At 41.5% G+C, this 18,263-nt stretch overlaps 1 protein-coding gene across 1 annotated transcript in view; it reads right to left on the reverse strand.

The window, feature by feature from the left end:
* HPSE2 (heparanase 2 (inactive)) overlaps window positions 1–16,682 on the reverse strand; it is a 688,998-nt gene extending 672,316 nt beyond the window's left edge. The window contains exons 1-2 of the mRNA XM_052661035.1: window positions 16,393–16,682; window positions 13,340–13,497 (exon numbers count right to left, since the gene is read on the reverse strand). Of these exons, the coding sequence (XP_052516995.1) occupies window positions 13,340–13,497; window positions 16,393–16,682 (448 nt within the window). The remainder of the gene's footprint in view (window positions 1–13,339; window positions 13,498–16,392) is intronic.
* Between the last annotated feature and the right edge of the window lie 1,581 nt (window positions 16,683–18,263).

Raw genomic sequence — 18,263 nt, forward strand, 5'->3', positions numbered from 1 at the left:
TTTCATGCATGTTACTGATGAGAATCATCTGCACACTTAATCTCAAAATAATAAAACTATTATGTAACATAGAGGAAACATTAAGAAATCTCAGCAATGTTCTAATAACCTAAACTCCTATAAATATTTACAACAATCAGGAACAATAATATCTATGACAATCAGAAGTAATAAAAGTGATATCAATGAAGTCTTCCTCAACTATTTCAGATAAAGTTTACTGCTTCTTCCTCTGTAGTTTGTCTATTTATACTTTCATCACATCATTATCTATTGTAAACATATGACATTTTTCCTACTGAGTGTAAGTTCTATCAGAGTAAGGACTGTGTTCCATTCAGTTTTGTATCCTTTGGGAGAACATACTGCAATGCTAATACATAGTAACTGTGCTTAATACATGTTTATTGAATGAGCATTTAATTTAAAATTCCTGGATTTCTTGTAACTTCTCATCTCTGAATTCTTGTTTCAGCCTCCCTAAAAAAGAGGAAGAGGTTTCGAAAGGTGACCAATTTAACAATTACAACTCACATTTATATCTAACTAATAAATGAAAGCACCTCAACAAGTGATGTTTTAACTAGCTTTGCCAGTCTTAAACTTCCAAGGATCTCAGGAACAGGAAAATAACCTGAAACAGGTTGTACAGCCCTCGGAAAACTCTAAAAAGTCTATATAATCAGCCTATGATCCCTGCCATCATTACTAAAGTAAAATGTTTGAGAAGCCCTTCCCAGCTCTCCATCTTGCTGCTGCCTTTCAGAGAACATTTACCCCTTCTGGCTACCATAGGTACTAGTACCAGTAACCAGCAGCAAAGCCTAGTTCCTCCAAATGTGGTACCCAGATCAGCAGCATGGGCAAGACCTGGGAGTTTGTTGAAAAAGCAGAATCTCATTTTTAACTAGATACCCAGGTGATTTACATGCACACTGAAGTAGAGCTGACTATACCTGGTCTCTAGATTCAGACTGTCTAGACTTGAACTCCACAACAGACCCACTGGAGTACCTTATGCAAATCACTTCTCCCAGGGATTCTTACTCTGGTCCACACTTTAGAACCACCTGGATTCTAAAAAGATTTTTAAAAACCACAAAGCCTTGGCTCCACCAGAAATTGATTTAATTAGCCTAGGACCCAATAATTTTTAACGCTCCCCTAACTAGGGGAATGCAGCCAGAATTCAGAACTACTGAGTAACTTCTCTAGGCTTCTATCAAATAGGATAGGGGTTGTGACGAACAAAAAATCTGATCACCTTTGAAGAGCTTTTGGCCTAGAACTTGGGATGTATAAGTGCTCAATAATTGGCAGTTATTATTATCAGACTGGAAATGTGGAAATGAACTGTCCTACAGCAAGGATAAAAAAAGAACAAAATATTAGTCTGGCCCCACAGGTACGTACCCTCCAAACTCATCAGGTACAAAAGAAAGGACACAATCAAAGTAACACATTATCCCTAGGATGACCTCTCCTAGCAGCCAACTGTTGATTGAAGCTTCAAGGAAACTACGTGTCAGGTAAGGGGCACACCATCCCTGCAAGGTGTCAGCAAAGGCCAGCACCTTAATTTGGAATGTACTGATGGCAGGTGGGGGAACATTATTTCAGCAGGTCTGTAACACAGGAAATCCCCCTTACCACACCTTCCTAATTTACACTGATTCTTGATGCACACCACATGTGTCCTCAAATCTCTCTTTCCCTCCCCTGCAAATTGTCAATCGTTCCATTCCACATTTAGGTGATGAAAACTTAAAACCTGTGGTTATAACTTCTATGAGAAATTTCATTTTGAAAGCTTTCTAAATTTCAACTTTATTGCCACAAGGAAAATAGAAGAAACAAAAGACCTCAGTCATCCACTACACAAAAACCCCTAGTGAAGACATTTAATAAGTGTAAGTTTTCTGCAGCAAGTTGTTGAAAATCCTGACCTTTGGGCTGGAGTACCATTCATTTGCATCTACAAATGTTCTATGAAACAATAGCATTTATTTTTCTAATGGTTTCAGGTTACATGTTCAGCTTCACCTATGGGTTATAACTTGGCTAAACCTGAACTGCAGTTTCGTTTGAATCTACAACTCAGTGAATTTAACCTGAGTCTACTCTTCCTAGACGATTCATAATGGCCAGTAAGTCCACAATCTGTTTTTTTTTTTCCAACAACTGCAAAGAAATAGCAGAAGGCAATGGCAACCTACTCCAGTACTCCTGCCTGGCAAATCCCATGGATGGAGGAGCCTTGTAGGCTGCAGTCCATGGGGTCGCTAAGAGTCAGACACGACTGAGCGACTTCATGTTTACTTTTCATTTTCATGCACTGGAGAAGGAAATGGCAACACACTCCAGTGTTCTTGCCTGGAGAATCCCAGGGACAGGGGAGCCTGGTGGGCTGCCGTCTATGGGGTCGCACAGAGTCGGACACGACTGAAGCAACTTAGCAGCAGCAGCAGCAGCAGCAAAGAAATAAACATTCGGATGGAGAGTATATATATTATTAGGGCACTGTGCATATGCATGCTAAGTAGCTTCAGTCATGTTCAACTCTTTGCGACCTTATGGACTGTACCCCACCAAGCTCCCTTGTCCATGGGATTCTCCAGGCAAGAATACTGGAGTGCTATGCCCTCCTCCAGGGAATCTTCCCAACTTAGGAATTGAGCCCACATCTCTTATATCTCCTGCATTGGCAGGCAGTTTCTTTACCACCAGCACCAACTGGGAGGCCCATTAGGGTACTGAGAGACACATAAAGATTTATCTCAATGGTGATCACAAACATTTTGTTAAATGTGCATGGTTTAGTGACCATCACCAAAAACTCATATTCTATTTCCAGCTTCTCTGCTTACTCAGTATGGGCCTTCTCTGTGGTAAATGTATCCCTCTCACTGGGCACACTGTGATTCCTAATGAATGCCTGAACTTAAAGGCTTCTAATTTCTTTGTTGGAAGTCTCAGTGATACCAGCATCCACACAGCACTCTAGAAAGTCCCCTCTGTGTCATTCTCTGAACTAGTTCTAACCTCACTCTGGGTTTGGATTACAATCTCAAGGGATTCTGAGATTCAGATGCGAAATCTACAAAAAATGACATCCTGCAGCCTGTCCAGAAGTTTGCCAATGAAGAACAGTTCAAAAAGAACCTGAGACTAAACTAGACCCCAGCACACAAGCAAACACATTATAGAAGGTGACAACCGTCTCTTTTAATTGCTCATGTGTCTCTCTGTGATTATTCTTTTGTTTTTCCTAACACGTATTTTGTGTCCTAACCCACCAGACCTTTGAATACCCTCATGGGAGGGTCTATGGATACACATTTCTTTTTTAATGTTCCATGATACTTGGTATAGGGCTTCTGAGCACCTGATAGATGAATGGACAAATAAATGAATTAGTGAATGAATCAAAGACTGGATCTCTCTTATCTAAGCATGGTGTAGAGAAAACAGGACTGGGTTCTAATCCTAGTTGCACTAACTACTCATCTTATGACCTTCAGCATGTGACATGTCTTTTCTGAGTCCCCATTTCTTCATATACACATACACACATTTGAGCACACACACGTTTGTCAACAGATTGATTTAAGAATTAAATGAGATAATATAAAACAGAACTCAAAACAAAATGCTATTATTAAGCATTATTATTATTATTTACCCTTAAGGCCATATCAAGCTCTCTCCTCCTAGGCACCTGTCCTGACCACTCCAGCTCTCATTTAACCTCCTTCTCTGAACTCCTATAGCCCTTACAGCTTGTTCCACATCCTTTAACCTTTGAATATATCATATCCTGTTCCCACTGCTATTTTTTCCTACACACCTTGTATGTCTGAGATCTCTAACTCACAGAATCTTAGAATTAGATACCCCAAGCAGACACTAGGATCCATTTTCTTCATTTTATGAATAAAGAAGACTTCAGGAAAGTTAACAACTTACACACTGACCCATTTAATTAGTAGAAAAACAAGTTCATTAACACAGGCTCTGCTTAAGCCTTCAGGTTTAACAAATGATGTCACTGAGTCCCCACTCTACAACTCTTTACCTAGGTGATTTTGGGCAAGTTAACCAATCTAAAGGAGATCAGTCCTGGGTGTTCTTTGGAAGGACTGATGCTAAAGCTGAAACTCCAATACTTTGGCCACCTCATGTGAAGAGTTGACTCATTGGTAAAGACCTTGATGCTGGGAGGGATTGGGGGCAGGAGGAGAAGGGGACGACAGAGGATGAGATGGCTGGATGGCATAGCCGACTCGATGGACATGAGTTTGGGTGAACTCCAGGAGTTGGTGATGGACAGGGAGGCCTGGCGTGCTGCAGTTCATGGGGTCGCAAAGAGCTGGACATGACTGAGCGACTGAACTGAACTGAACCAATCTGCGCCTCAGTTTCCCCATTTATCAAGTAGGAAAAATACTACTTTCTTCATAGGGCTGATAAGATTAAATATTAATCTCTGTAAATTCCTTAAAATAGTACTTAACACATAAGAAGCACCCAACAATGTTAATTAATATTACTATTATTCTTATTAAGCTACAGGGGACTATCCATCCTTCCATAGTATTTCTAAGATAATAACCCAAATCTGAGCAATTCAACTTTTTCCAGCTTTCCAATCTCATCTTCCATCTTTCAAGGTGTTTTTACCTTTCCAGGGCAAGTAAAAAAAAAGGTAGTGGTTCAATTTCCAAATCTCTCAATCCAAACATACAGATACAGATATGTACCCCATCTTTTCTAACTATGCAGTTTATATTTTTCATTCTTCATTCTTCACTATACAAAAAGCAAAACACATGCATTAATGTTTGTAAATAATATAAATACTTTGTTTTACTTCATGTGTCTGTTCCATGCAATGTGATGATAGTTATCTCTATATGGATTTTTATGTGTATATCAATCACAGTGTGTTTTAATTTTAAATTCCTAGAGACAAAAATGATGTCTGCTTAAGTCAATCAAACATAAATTCTGGGGTACTTGGACTAAATTAGATCAAGTATTCAGAGAAGAATTTCAGAAAAATGTAGAGAATGAGGGAGGATTAATAAGGACTGGCCCAGCAGAAACCTTAATGAAAAAGGGAATTTGGGCAGAGCTTTGAAGGACAAGTAAAAATTTTAATTCAAGACAGAAAATCAGTGTTCAAGGTAGAGGGTACAGGATGAGCAAAGTGGAAAGACTTGACAAAGATTAGTCTGATTAAAATAGAAACATGACATGTGTATACCTGTGGCAGATTCATGTTGATGTATGGCAAAACCAATACAATACTGTAAAGTAATTAACCTCCAATTAAAATAAATAAATTTATATTTTAAAAAATAGAAACATGATACTCAAGACCATTGAAAAATTCTATTGAATATGTAAGACCAGAGGACTTTAAGAGTATGGTTCATATTCTATTCCTCTTGGGTAGCCACAGGTTCTAGCACTAAGCTTGGGATATGATTTATAATCAAAAAACATGTATTGAATTAAGCAAAATTATAGTCTTCCACTGTACTAAAGTGAAGAGAACTGATTATGAAACCAAAAGACAAAGGAGTCCAACAAGATATCTATACCTTCAACAGCACTAGCTGTGTTAGCCACCCAGTTGTGTCCAGCTCTTTGTGACCCCGTGGACTATAGCCTGCCAGCATCCTCTGTCCATGGAATCTCCAGGCAAGATACTGGAGTGGGTTGCCATTTTCTTCTCTAGAGGATCTTCCCAACCCAGGGATCAAACCCAGGTCTCCCTCATTGCAGACAGATTCTCTACTGTCTGAGCCACCAAGGAACCTCCACAGTACTAGCTACTAGTCCACAATTGTGTATTTACTTGTCTACATCACTATCCGTGGACAAGTGCAAGAAAAACAAAACACACAAAATTCTTTCATGCTCATGTATTCATATTCTCTGTCTCTCTATTTTTATCTCTTTCTGTCTCATATATACACACACACTGTTCGGAGTTCCAATCCATTGCTCACAGACTGAGACAGCTGAAAATTTGATTAAGGTACTAAGAAGCACAGACGTTATGAGTCTTAACATCTAATCCACTTTGATGAAGGATTCTCAGAAGAGGCTCCTGCCTCTACAAACCCAGACCATGTGACTGGCAGGCTGAAGAGGCCCACGGAATTTTGAAAGAAATTTCTTTTCTTCCATGAGGTACCCATGCCACCAGGAGGCCTTGGGAGAACAGAAGAGAGGATGTAAATAAATATGGCAAGAGAAATAGTGATATCTGGTATTGGCAACAGCAACACAACAGGAACAGACAACAATTTGTGGATTACCTTTGTACCCAATTATCAGTGATAAATTATGCAAAATGTGGTTGTGATTGAAACGTCTATTTTCTGATTCACTGAAATTAAGTCATCTCTACAAGCAGTAGTTCAGAGTTTTCATATCTCTTCTCTACCACTTCCAGCATTAGATAGATCCACAATTACTAAACTGTGACCAAATGGCATGGTAACTATCTTTGTGAGATACCACATTCAAATTCACAGGGGTATATATAGTGAGCTGCAACTAGCACTCCGGACCTGGGTACAAAATTTCAAAAATTACAGAAAACACATCCACTTTGTTTCCAAAAGGCAGAATAAAACACACATAAAACTTCAGATAATTTCTGACACCCTTTAATACAATATTAAATTGTGTCAAATCCTTCTAAAGTTGCTGGCAGACAAATCATGAAATGCTAAATGCTGACCTTGGAATGGAAGCTTTTCTTGGCCTAAAAAATCTTTAGAAACTATTTTTGGCTAATGCTCTGAAGTGATAAGAGGTCAGGAGTATATAATTTGACAGCTGTACCTGGGCCTCATTCATCTTCTCAGCCTCAGCACCAAACAAGCCTGGAACTAGCTTCCTGTTCAATGAGTAAATTCATGAGTGAATAAACATGAAATAGTAGCCTGTTTTTACTCTATAAAAGAAAAGTGATAAAAATTATCAAGCAAATCCTAAAACCTTTACTTTATATACCCTATAAGAACCAAATTAATAATTTAGTTTTAAATTATCTGTCCTTCAAACACGCTTCATAACTCAAACCTCATCAAGTGCAGTTGTAACACACCTTAGCTAAAGTATATGAATGTGTGCAATGATTTAGAAAAGAATGGGGAAGGGCAAGGGTCACTGTCCACGCTGAAAACATGTCCTTCCCTTCTCCAAGAGAGTAAAAATATTTATAATAGCCTCTATTTTCCTATAGGGACAATTCCATTTTACTATGCTTAAAATTCAACATTCCCATCATCTGATCTGGATTTACCCAACCAAACTTTACTCTTCCACATGTACTTTCTTCTTTTGTAATTACATATTTTGAAGCTAACAAAAATACATTACCCTAGAATTTCTTTAAATCCAAACTAGACATTCGAGAAAAATGAGCTTTTCTTAGAATATTTTCTAATATGTGCTTTTCATAACTTAAATTATACACATTTCTGAATTAACAAAAGTATGCAAATAGGCTTCTATAAAAAGAAATGTTATGCTTCTAGCAATATGAACTAATATAATTTCTAACATGTACCTCCTATTTAGGCAGGGTGGTAAATAGGGTAATATTGCCCAAACACATAATTCGGCTTTGCCTCATGCTCTTTCCTTTGAATGTAATGTCTTCTCTCCTCATCTCTATATTTCACAAGCCCAACCTAACTCCCACATAAGTCTGGCCAGTACTCATCTCTATTTTCCCTGTCACACTCTGGCAAACTATTTTGTTCCACTTAGCACTTCTATATTCTATATTATCTTTGTGTTACTCTTCAGTTTTATCATTATAAATGTTATCTCACTAACAAGCTATTAGATCATTGATAGCTGGGACAATGTCTTTTGAAGGGGAAAGGTCAAGTATTTTGTAGGGTACCCTTCAATTTGACTAGTGTTTTCTCATATTTACAGAGAGTTATGGATTTGAGGAAAGAATATCACAAAGGTAAAGTGTCCTCTCATCACATGATATCAGGGAATACATGATATCAACATGACTCATCTGCTGATGTTAACCTTGATCACTTTGTTGAAATGATATCTGACAGCTCCTCCACTGTAAAGTTACTATTTTCCCCCTTACAGACTCTCTTCTTTAGAAACAAGTTGTTAAATCCAGCCCACACTCAAGCAGAGAACAGAAGCTCCACATCCTAAATGTATCAAAGAATTGGTGGCCATATGCTAAAACCACCACAATAATTAATTAATACTATGAGAGAAATGTTTGATGCTATGCAAATATCCCATTTTGCTTTAAACTACACCTACTTATTTTAATACTGATTAGTGGATCTTGCTTATAGCAATAATTACAGTTATGCTCTAATGTTGATATGGTATTGTATCTTTTATTTGTTTGATAATCTGCCATTTTGTCCAGCATCAAACTAAACACAGATCAGGTAATCAATAAAGACTTGTTAAACATTATTGAATTTCCAGAAACATTTTTGTAAAATAAAGTGAGACAGTGCAAAGTGTGTATGTTCAAGGCAAATATGTCTTTTGGCAGTTGTGCTATTCTTATGTCATATGTCCTGATGGATGGACTGAGAATAGAAAGACAAAGAATTAACTACCTCACCTCTACTAAAACTGGAAAACTTCCTGGAGAAAGGAGAACAATAATATTAGTTGTATAGTGCCTTAGAGTTTACAAAGTGTACTCCACATTCATTATTTAGGATTTCAGAAGCTCTCAGAAGCAAAAATTTTCAGGAAATGAAAATTGAAAACAACATTTAAATTTGTGCAAAGGTACTATTAAACTGTGAGTTGGAAAATTAGATGTAGAAACTACAAAAGGTCAATCAAGCAAAGCTAAACTAAAGGCAAAGAAGAAACAGATACAATTAAAAAAAGTGTGAGTCCGGTGCAAGGCTTTAAATCAGGTGGTAAAGTTGATTTAACACACAGTATTAAACCAAGGCACTTAGACTACCAAAGATAAAGAGAACACAGTTAAAATAATGAAGTATGTCATTAAAATAAATATTAAGAATGGACTTCATGGGAAAATGCATTGAAGGTAAAAAATGAATAGAATCTTTATGTATGTGTTTACACATTTCTTCATTGGCAACCTCCATTTTTCCAGTGCCTTTAACATGCCTTTTAACCTAGTAGGCATCCAGAAATATTTGCTGAAGTTCTACTCTGTGTCAGACAGAATGCTAGACATTTTGGGATATACAACAATTAGATATGGTCCCTTCCTATTAATAATTTACATTCTATTAAAAAGTAAAAGAAGGGGCCAAAAGAAAGAAAGCTGCAACCGTCCAAAGAAAGAAAAGATAACTATGAAATGACCTGTTCAGGAAAGGCTTGTGGTAATAACGGGCACTTGCAGAATCGGGTAAAGTGGGTAGTAAGATTTTAACAAAGCCAAGAAAAAGGCATTTAAAGCACAGACAGAATGGCTGAACACAAGGGGTTGAGATGTTTTAAGGAAACAGTGAAAATCAAGCAAAGCTGCAATAAAAGGTATATGAAAACATAAGAGTACAAAAGATAAGAGATTTTAAAAAGGTTTTGAATGGCAAGTTGAGGAGTTTGAACATTTCCTGTAAGCAATCCAAAAATAATCAAAAGATTTCCAGCAAAAGAGTGACATGATGAACATGATATTTTAAAAATATTAAACTGGCTTTTGATGTGCACAATAAATGGTATATATCTTGATTAAAGGTATGATTATGGCAGTAAAGAGACAGGCATACAAATAAAGCACACTGAATATATAACAAAGAGGAACAGACTGTAGCAAAATAACAAAAGATTAACCTATGATTTCTTTGTTAGGAGCAAGAAAAGCATAACATCACATAGAACCAAGAGGAAGTTAGGCAAAGGGTAAGACCCCAAAGTATGAAGAATAATCCTATTTCCTATTTTCATTTCTTCCATCATGTTTGTATGAAATTCAAGTTGCCTAAGCTAAAGTGGAATAGGTAACTATATCAAAGGACTAATTAGAGAAGTTCCCAAAGTGATATATAAACAGTGACTTTAGAGAGAGGAAATGTAGCTGCCTTAAAATGCTTTAAAAGTATTCAGAAAATACAAGCCACATGACTTGCTAATTGCTCAGTTAGTTCAGGGAAAAACAACAGAGACAAAAAATCACATCAAGGTAGCAATACGAATGCATTAACCAGAAAACTGTACATTACCCAAGCTGGGTATCAGTTCATTTAAATGCTAGTATATAACAAAACTAAATATTAGTCTCTTCTCTCATTACCATACACAAAAAAATAGTCACTCATATTCTCCACCTCCACTTCTTAAAGAGAATTCTCCCTATATTTTCTTAATCCTCTCAAACAATTCTCTAATTCTATCCCCTTTCTTGTGTATAAACTTTGGTCTACTGCATTTTATTTACTTCTTAATTCCACTTTAAAATATTAAATATATACAATAAATTTTCTGAAGCTGCCTTTAATAAAAGTAGGAGTATTTAGCCTTCATATTTAGCCTTTGCAGTTGACAAAATATTTTATACACATTACCTCTCAGAACCCTCACAGAAGCAATGCACAGCAAGTATTATCATCATCCATATATTATACAGAAGCAGTAAGCCCAGGGCCACATATTCATAAGTGATAGAGTCAGGCCTGAAATACAGGTTTTCTGAATCCAAATTCCATATTCTCCTCCCTATGTCACTCAGTTTCATCATGTGCCAGTAGCTATATCTAATTATTCAAAATGTATGTCATTATTCTATACTATGTTAAAGCCAATACATCTCTTTTTAAAAAAAAGATTAGATACTGATGCCCAAATGGCCCTATTATACAGCCATTTACTGAGAAAACTTAATTATTTTATGAAGCTCATTATGATGATAGTTATCACTGGATGAAAAGTGATGACTGAAGTATAATATCTGCAAAATTGCTGAGCCTGTACCAAAACCATTTTCGCCTTTAATTCTGCAACACAACATGTAACAACAAAGACAATATGGGTGATTTAAGGATATGTAAGCATCAAAGGACAGAAACAGGGCATTCCTACTCTCTTTAGCTGTGCAAAGGCCTCAAATACTGATATAGTTCAGAGCATCTTATTACCAGGGAGACATAAATCAAAAGGAGTTCAGCTAGGAGCAATAAAACAGATTAGTGTCTGGAAGGACTGACTTTAAAGAAAGTTTTAAAAGAATTAAATCCAGGTAGTCTAGATAAAAAAACAGCCAAGAGGAAACCTTTTTTTTTTGAAGCTGACACTCACAACAAAGAAATTATTTTGAAGATAAATGTTTAAAACAGTGCAAAAAGGAATATTCACATATTTGGAGAATATAAAGGGAAAATTCAGGAGAAATTTACCAACAAAAACCTATGGGACAAAAGACCTTTCTCCCACAGGAGTGGTGAAAACTACATTCCTAGAGATATTTAATACCATGTTGGACAAGACAAGAAAAGGATTCCATATGGAATGATACTGTAGTGGCCCCTGAAGTGGTGGAAGAAATGAAGATGACCTCTTAGATCTTTTCCATTTCTGATTTTTTCCTAATTCTATGAAGTTTTATGGGGCACGGCCTTCTACCAATTTCCTTTCTCCCCATGATGCCCACTTTCTCCTTTCACCAACGGAAACAAAGTAACCTTCATTTTAAGCAGATCTCCCATTCTCAGTGAATAGGTAATATAATCCTAGGTACAAATTTTGGAGAAAAAGGCTAATTCCTAAACTTATAATGGTGTCCCCCCACCCCCCCCACCCGCTCCCCACAGTGGTTCCTGGGACTCTTACAAGTTTTTTCACAAACTAAAGAGGAAGTAGTTCAAATGGACTCAAAGAAGAGCAGTTTCATCAGGAAAACCATTAATATCCTCCCTTCTTGTACCTGAACACAAAGCTGACAGTGACCCTGGGAACTAAAAAGCACTGGGTCAAATTACCATCAGAGCTGCTGCTCAGGATTATCTTTTAGCTTTCAGCCTTTTATGCTGAGTGACAGCAAAGTCTACCTGCAATCCACATTTTCATAGCAATGACATTTACCTTTGACAAGATGTAGCCTTAAATACCTACACACTTGGAAAATGTTGTAAAAGAGTAAGTCTGATTCAGGATTCAAACTCAAGAAGCCTCAGCCTTGCCCTCTTTCTCATCTGACACTTAAAAAAAAAAGTGCTTCTCAGCCAACCTTGAAATAGATCCCAACTCTCCAGAATTCCTGTTCAGTGAAAGCCCCAGAAAATACAACCGGCTTTTCCTCATTTTGCTGATTTATAAGGACAAGATGTAACAAAATCCAGGGAGCTCTGAGAACATGTCCCTGAGCCCTTTAAAAATAAAACTGTAGCTCACTTATGAAAAGGGACAGCAGGGCAGAGATAGCCCTCCAAGAATGGACACTAATGCTTCTTCTATGCAATCTAAACAACCTTAGTGGCTGAAGACCCAACAATTGCCATCTTGCCTATTTTACCCACACAGAAAGTTCACTGATATTAAAACCAAACCCTCTAAACAATTTTTTAAAATACCATTTTCACTTTTCCCTAGTAAAAATGAGACTGTTCATATATTAAAAAAAAAAAAAAGATTGGCCTCTTATATTAGAATAGGATTCAGAGTTTTCAAAGCCCTTCCAACACGCAACTCTGATCCTGGCAGGAAAAGCTGGCAGTTATAATCCCATTTTGAAATTTAGAGGGTGGGAAAGTGTGACTCTGAGATTAGGCAGTCTAAAGGAGAACTCACTGCAAAGATTTTCAAACCTTTCCAACAAGGGACCAATCTAAAAGGGATTGTTCCAGAAAAATTCAGTGGATTTCAAAAACAGCTGAAGACTGGTAGCCTCATCTCAAGAAAACAAGGAATAAGAAAAACAAAAGGCAACTTTTCCTATAATTTCAGGAAGGAAACGTGACCCTGACCCTTTAACAGCCTACGAACCTGAAAGAATTTTCTCAAGAAATTCCTTGAACCTTCGCCCCACAGGGCTAGTCAGCCAGAAGTTTTGGCTACTAGTTCTGGGCCTCTGTCTGAGACTCATCCGCCCAAGAAAAGCGAGGAGCCTCGACAAGGAGAACCTGAGGAGCCCCCTTTACTTAATCACTTCGGAATTCCCACACTCCTGTGTCCCCTCGTCTACAGCTACCAGTTTTGCAGGTGAGCTCCAACCTGGTCCTCCTCCAAATCTGCATGCCCCCTCACACACACACACACACACACGTACACAGATTACTCCCCCGCACTCCCCAAACTTTACCCACCCAACAAAAGTGGGAACCAAGTTTCTCACCATCCTCATAGTTTTTGAGATAGTAATCCGGGCCGGGACCCCCACGGCTTTTTGCCGGGTTCCTCAGGTTCTGGAACTGCAGGAAGTCGGTCCTTTTGCCCCCGAAGCGCAGAAAGGCGGGAGAAAGTCCCCGGGCCAGGGTCACCAGACGCTTGGAGCTGCAGGGGTAGAGAAGGAGAAAGGAAAGGATACGGGAGACAAGCGAGAGGCCGCAGGGCACCAGCAAATCCCTCTTTCCACTCTCTGTGGAGTTTCGCCTGGCACCCTAGCCCGCCCAGCTTTGGGCCGAGGGACCCGGCGCTGCGCCTCCTGCGCCCAGCTGGTCGCGGCCCCCTCCCTCTGGCACCCCGACGGTGCTCACCGAAGGCAGTATTTACAAAGAATTAGACTGTTTGTTAACAGTGTGTGCATAGGTGGGGGTACGCTTCTGCTGAGAATACGGGACTAAGGCGCAGTTGCTGGGCTTCAGCCCCTGCCGGGAAAGCGCTCCGAAAGGAGTCGCGCAGCGCAGGGACCTCGGGCTCCGACTTTTGCCAAACTTCTAGGCTGAAAGAGGGAATCTGCCTCCTCTGCCCCAGGGGCAACCTCAACCTCTATGCAGAAGGTGAAACCCGCCTTCTTTCTCTCAGACCAGGCACCTGACATCGTTTTTTTTTTCCAACGCCAGTTGATTTTCCTTTTCCACTACCTTATAACAACTGCATGCATCTCCCAAATCCTTGTCTTTCTGAGAACACTCCCCACACCCGCCTTGCGCAGTAAAAGCAATGTCTCTTCGGTCCCTGAAATAATTCAGCCAGACCTCAGGAAAGGTAACGACCTTCTCTCCACCCCCAAGTTGGGCTCCATCATTTTCCATTCCCACTTGGAATCATTTGGAAGCTCTGAGGAAAGTGAAGTTTGCCGAAATGTGGAACGTGCGCGTCGTAGCAGACTCTGAAGAGCATCAGAACAATGGCATTTACAGCTATTTAGGTTCAGGATTTCCATGAATAGGTTTTTTAAAAGCCAAACGCTAATTAGGGAAGGCGCAGAGAACGAGCAATAAGGATGCGCTTAATGCTAAGGGCATCAGCTATTGAGTTTCGGATTTCTAAGTTATTTTTAACGCTTTTCTGGTTCAGGTTCTGAAAATCCAAATCCAAATGGTACTAAAGAATATCTTGAAGACGGCGGATAGGAAAGGGGGGGGCGGGGAGACAACGGAGACTCCGGTTTCAGATTTTCTGACAAAAGCTGTGGCCGCCCAGAGAAGTCCCAGTAGGGAGAAGGATCCCCTGGCCGTGGACTCCAGGACTGCGTTACCAGGCGGGCGCAATCGGGCGTCGTGTGGGCCCACGGCTGGCAGAGGAGACCACCGCTCAAGTCCGGCCCCGCCGAACCGGCGTTTCCAACAACCTTCCAGCCGGAAGCCTGCACAGCCAATGCAAATACGCCCCGCCACGGCTTCTTTCCCGAAAAGCCGCCTTCCACAATCTTTTCTGCGGCAAGCATTTAGCGAGAACAGTAAAGGTTTTGTTGTTGTTTTTAAGATAAGAAGCAAAAGAACTCCAAAGGAGTCCGCGCAGCTGGAGAACCGCGATGCAAGTAGGGAGTGTAGTCGCCCCCCCCTCCGGCATCCCCCCCCCCCCCCCCGCCCGCCCCGCTCCCCCGACGAGCTCAAAGACGCGCGCTGCTGCAGGAAGAGCTTCCGAAGAGGAATCCGGGCCGCGCAGAGCTGTTCCCGCCCTCCCAGCCGAGGCGCCGGCAGGAACCGAAACGGCCTCGGCAGCCGCAGCAGCAAGGACTCAGCCTTCCCGCAACGCTCGCTCCACGTGGAAGAAACGCCCCAAAGTGCGCTTCCCGCTACCTGCAGCGTCCTCCCGCCCGGCCGAGGTCAGGGGAGACCCGGAGAACTGAGGGGCGGGCACACACTAGAAGCAAAGTCGAATTTCGCGGAGAGTGAAAGATACTCACGAAAGACGCACTGCGGACGCGGCCTCAGGGCAGAGAAGTGAGACTGAGCGCGCTCGGAGCTCTTCGAGGGAGCCCACAGCTTAGCTCCAATTTGGAGGGAATTTTTTAAAACTCAACATTTGTATTCGACATTGTAGACAATTTATTTTTTATTTATTTTTACAAAGCAACTCTCTCCCTGTTGTGAAGGGATCGTGGTTGCCTAACTGCTGAACAGTAATAACCGGGGAGAGGGTGTGCCCCAATTAAGAGGCCAAGCCCTAGAGTAATGTAGAATCCACAATTATAAATCTCCCGGCTTCCTAATCCACCCGTGCGAGATTCAGACCTCCGAAACATCCCTAGAGTATTTCTAGGACCCTTTCCGCTCTCCTTATATACGCTATGACCGCAGCGAGGGTTCTTTCTTTCTTTCTTTCAAGAAAAACTAAGCTATGCAGTTACCACAGATTTAAGGAGGAGGGACTAGGGGACCATTCGGTCTATTAAAAGTATCTTTCAACGTCCTTAAGTTTGGAGAGGATAGCAGAGGATATAAAATTAAAAATCCGAACCAATTTGCCCACCGCTCAAGCCTCTGCCTAGATTGATTCTCTGTCTGGAAGTGGGAGAGAACTGACGAAACGATCTTTCCGTGGAAAACTCCACTTTCGTGCGAATCCCGCTTAAACATTCACAGACACATGCAGACACGCACTCTCTCACACACACCCATTCCTCTCGGGTCTTTGTTGCTCGAGACCTTTTTTTCGCTTTTGTAACTGCCCTGAATCCCTTGTTTCTCTTCAGAAGGAGTCCGGGAGGCTAATTGTGGATATATGTAAGCACAACATTTTTTCAGTCATAACTGATAAGTTTCTGAAATGCCTTCTGCATTGCAAACATGTGCATCTTAATAGAAAACATTGCTTTTCTCAATCACCAGTTACAGCCTCACAGCAAATATTCCTGGAGGAGGAAAACCTTTCTTCTCTTTGAGAGATCCGCCTGGTGTATTTTCTTCTTCTTCTTCCCCCTTTGGAATGAGGGGATAGGAAGGGGTGGGGGTTGCTACTTTAAAAAAAAAAAAAAATGATCCATCGAAGCCCCTGCCTTACCTTAAGAAATCGAGCCAGCCATCATGAATGATGGACGGATCCAGCTGCAGAGAGAGGAAGTTCTCATTGACTGTCCTGACTGGGTTCTTGGTGCTCACATCAAGTAGAATCAGGGTCTTTTCCTTCATACCTGGAGCTCTGTCTACAGGCAAGGGTCTCCTGTCTCCAGCTTGGGAGGAAAGGGAGCGATGGAGCAACAGAGCCAAGAAGAGCGCCACCGGGGCTAGGCACGCGGGGGGGCGGGAGTTGCTGGAGGGCATGGCTTCAGGGAAGGCACAGAGCACCCTCATTAAATCCCTCTGATTTAAACCTCTCTTCCTACAGGGTCTCGCTGGTGACTAATTGTCCTTATCTAAAGTGTGTGTCTGTCTGCCTTCCCCCCCCCCTTTTTTTCCCTTCCTTTCCCCCCCTCTCTTGAGCTCTCTCTCCCTTTTTTCTTTTCTTTTTTTTTTCTTCAGTGTTTTGGTGCTGGTGGAGCGAACTCACGCCCCTAGCCAGCCTTCTCAGAGACTCGTGCCAAGTGTACTCGTTCACCAGCACCGCCCCTTTAAGAGATTTCGACTGCAGACATTTTTTAACTTTTTAAAGGTAAGGGGGTGGAGGGGGGGGAGGCGGGAAGTAAGAGGAAGGGGTGGTGTTGTACCCTCCTGATTTAACCCTCTAGGCTCGGGAAGCGGAGGGAGGGATCGAAACTATACCGTTGTAACATTTGGGGTACGGGCGGGACGTCTTGTTTTTACTTCCCTCCCAGTAAGGCTCTGGGGAGGGCGATTCTAGCTGCGACCCCGACGCGAAAGCCCCTGCGCTATGGAGTTGAGGCTGCACCAGTCGCTCGCCTGTTTGCCCTGACAGCGTCAGGCATTTCGACTGCTCCAGGCCCTTCTCTTTGGGGTAAAGCATCGAGAGCAAGGCTGCTTAAGTTGCAGAGGGGTCCTGCAGTGGCGACTGTGATTCCTGCCAAAGCACAGAGAGCAAAGGGAGATTCCATGGATCCAAGTATGGACCTCTGCGACGCGCTGGACAGACACACAGAAGCCGCCCCTGACCTCGATGGGGCAAAGAAAGACTAGCCAGAAGGAACACACAGAGTGACCAGATCAAAAGGTTTATCTGCCCGTATGGGTAAAAGGCTGCCCATGGTTCCCATCTGCCTGCAGCTGAGGCCAAAATGTCTTGGGGGATTCATTATATACTGACTTAGGCCAAGTCAAAGCAACCCTGTCTGTGCTTGCCTAGTCTAGGAGGCGTTACGCCCATCTGAGCCACTGGTTGACTACTCCGCTGCAGCAGCAGAGCCACCCCCTCAGCCCCACCTCTCTATCAACCTTGGGCTCATCCCTCCCAACGGGAATTACACCTTTCTGGTGCCAGAACAGAACAGTAACACAATTAGGTTTCCAAACTCAGTCGGGAGCCAAAGCCAGAATCTTCCCACACTTAGTTCCTGGATGCTCCAGAACAGCCAAGAGCTGCGGGGTGCACCACCCGCCCTGGTTCATGGATCTCCAACCCACAGCACCTCCCAGAGTGCTAGGTTGAGCCCTAGGTCCCCAGTTAAAGTGAGAGAGAGAGGCCAGACTTGGTTTGCTGCAGTCATACAGTCAGGTTCCACCTTTCGGCTTCTTTCTGGAATAAAATGGGGCTTCTACTTTGCAGATGAAGATAACTACTTTATGTGGTGTGGGGACTGCATGAGCCTCCCAGGGCCTACTGATATCAAACATGCAAAACTCTTAAAATGCAGAGCCAAGGTTTTCCCCAAGGGTTTATGAGCCAAGGGCAGCATCACAGCCACCAAATAACAGTAAATGGCAACCTAACTCTCCCTCCTTCCCCTCAACTGAAGTTCCCTGAAGAGCTTCTACCAAACT

This window comes from Budorcas taxicolor, chromosome 23 (assembly GCF_023091745.1).
Source record: "Budorcas taxicolor isolate Tak-1 chromosome 23, Takin1.1, whole genome shotgun sequence".
Lineage (NCBI taxonomy): Eukaryota > Metazoa > Chordata > Mammalia > Artiodactyla > Bovidae > Budorcas > Budorcas taxicolor.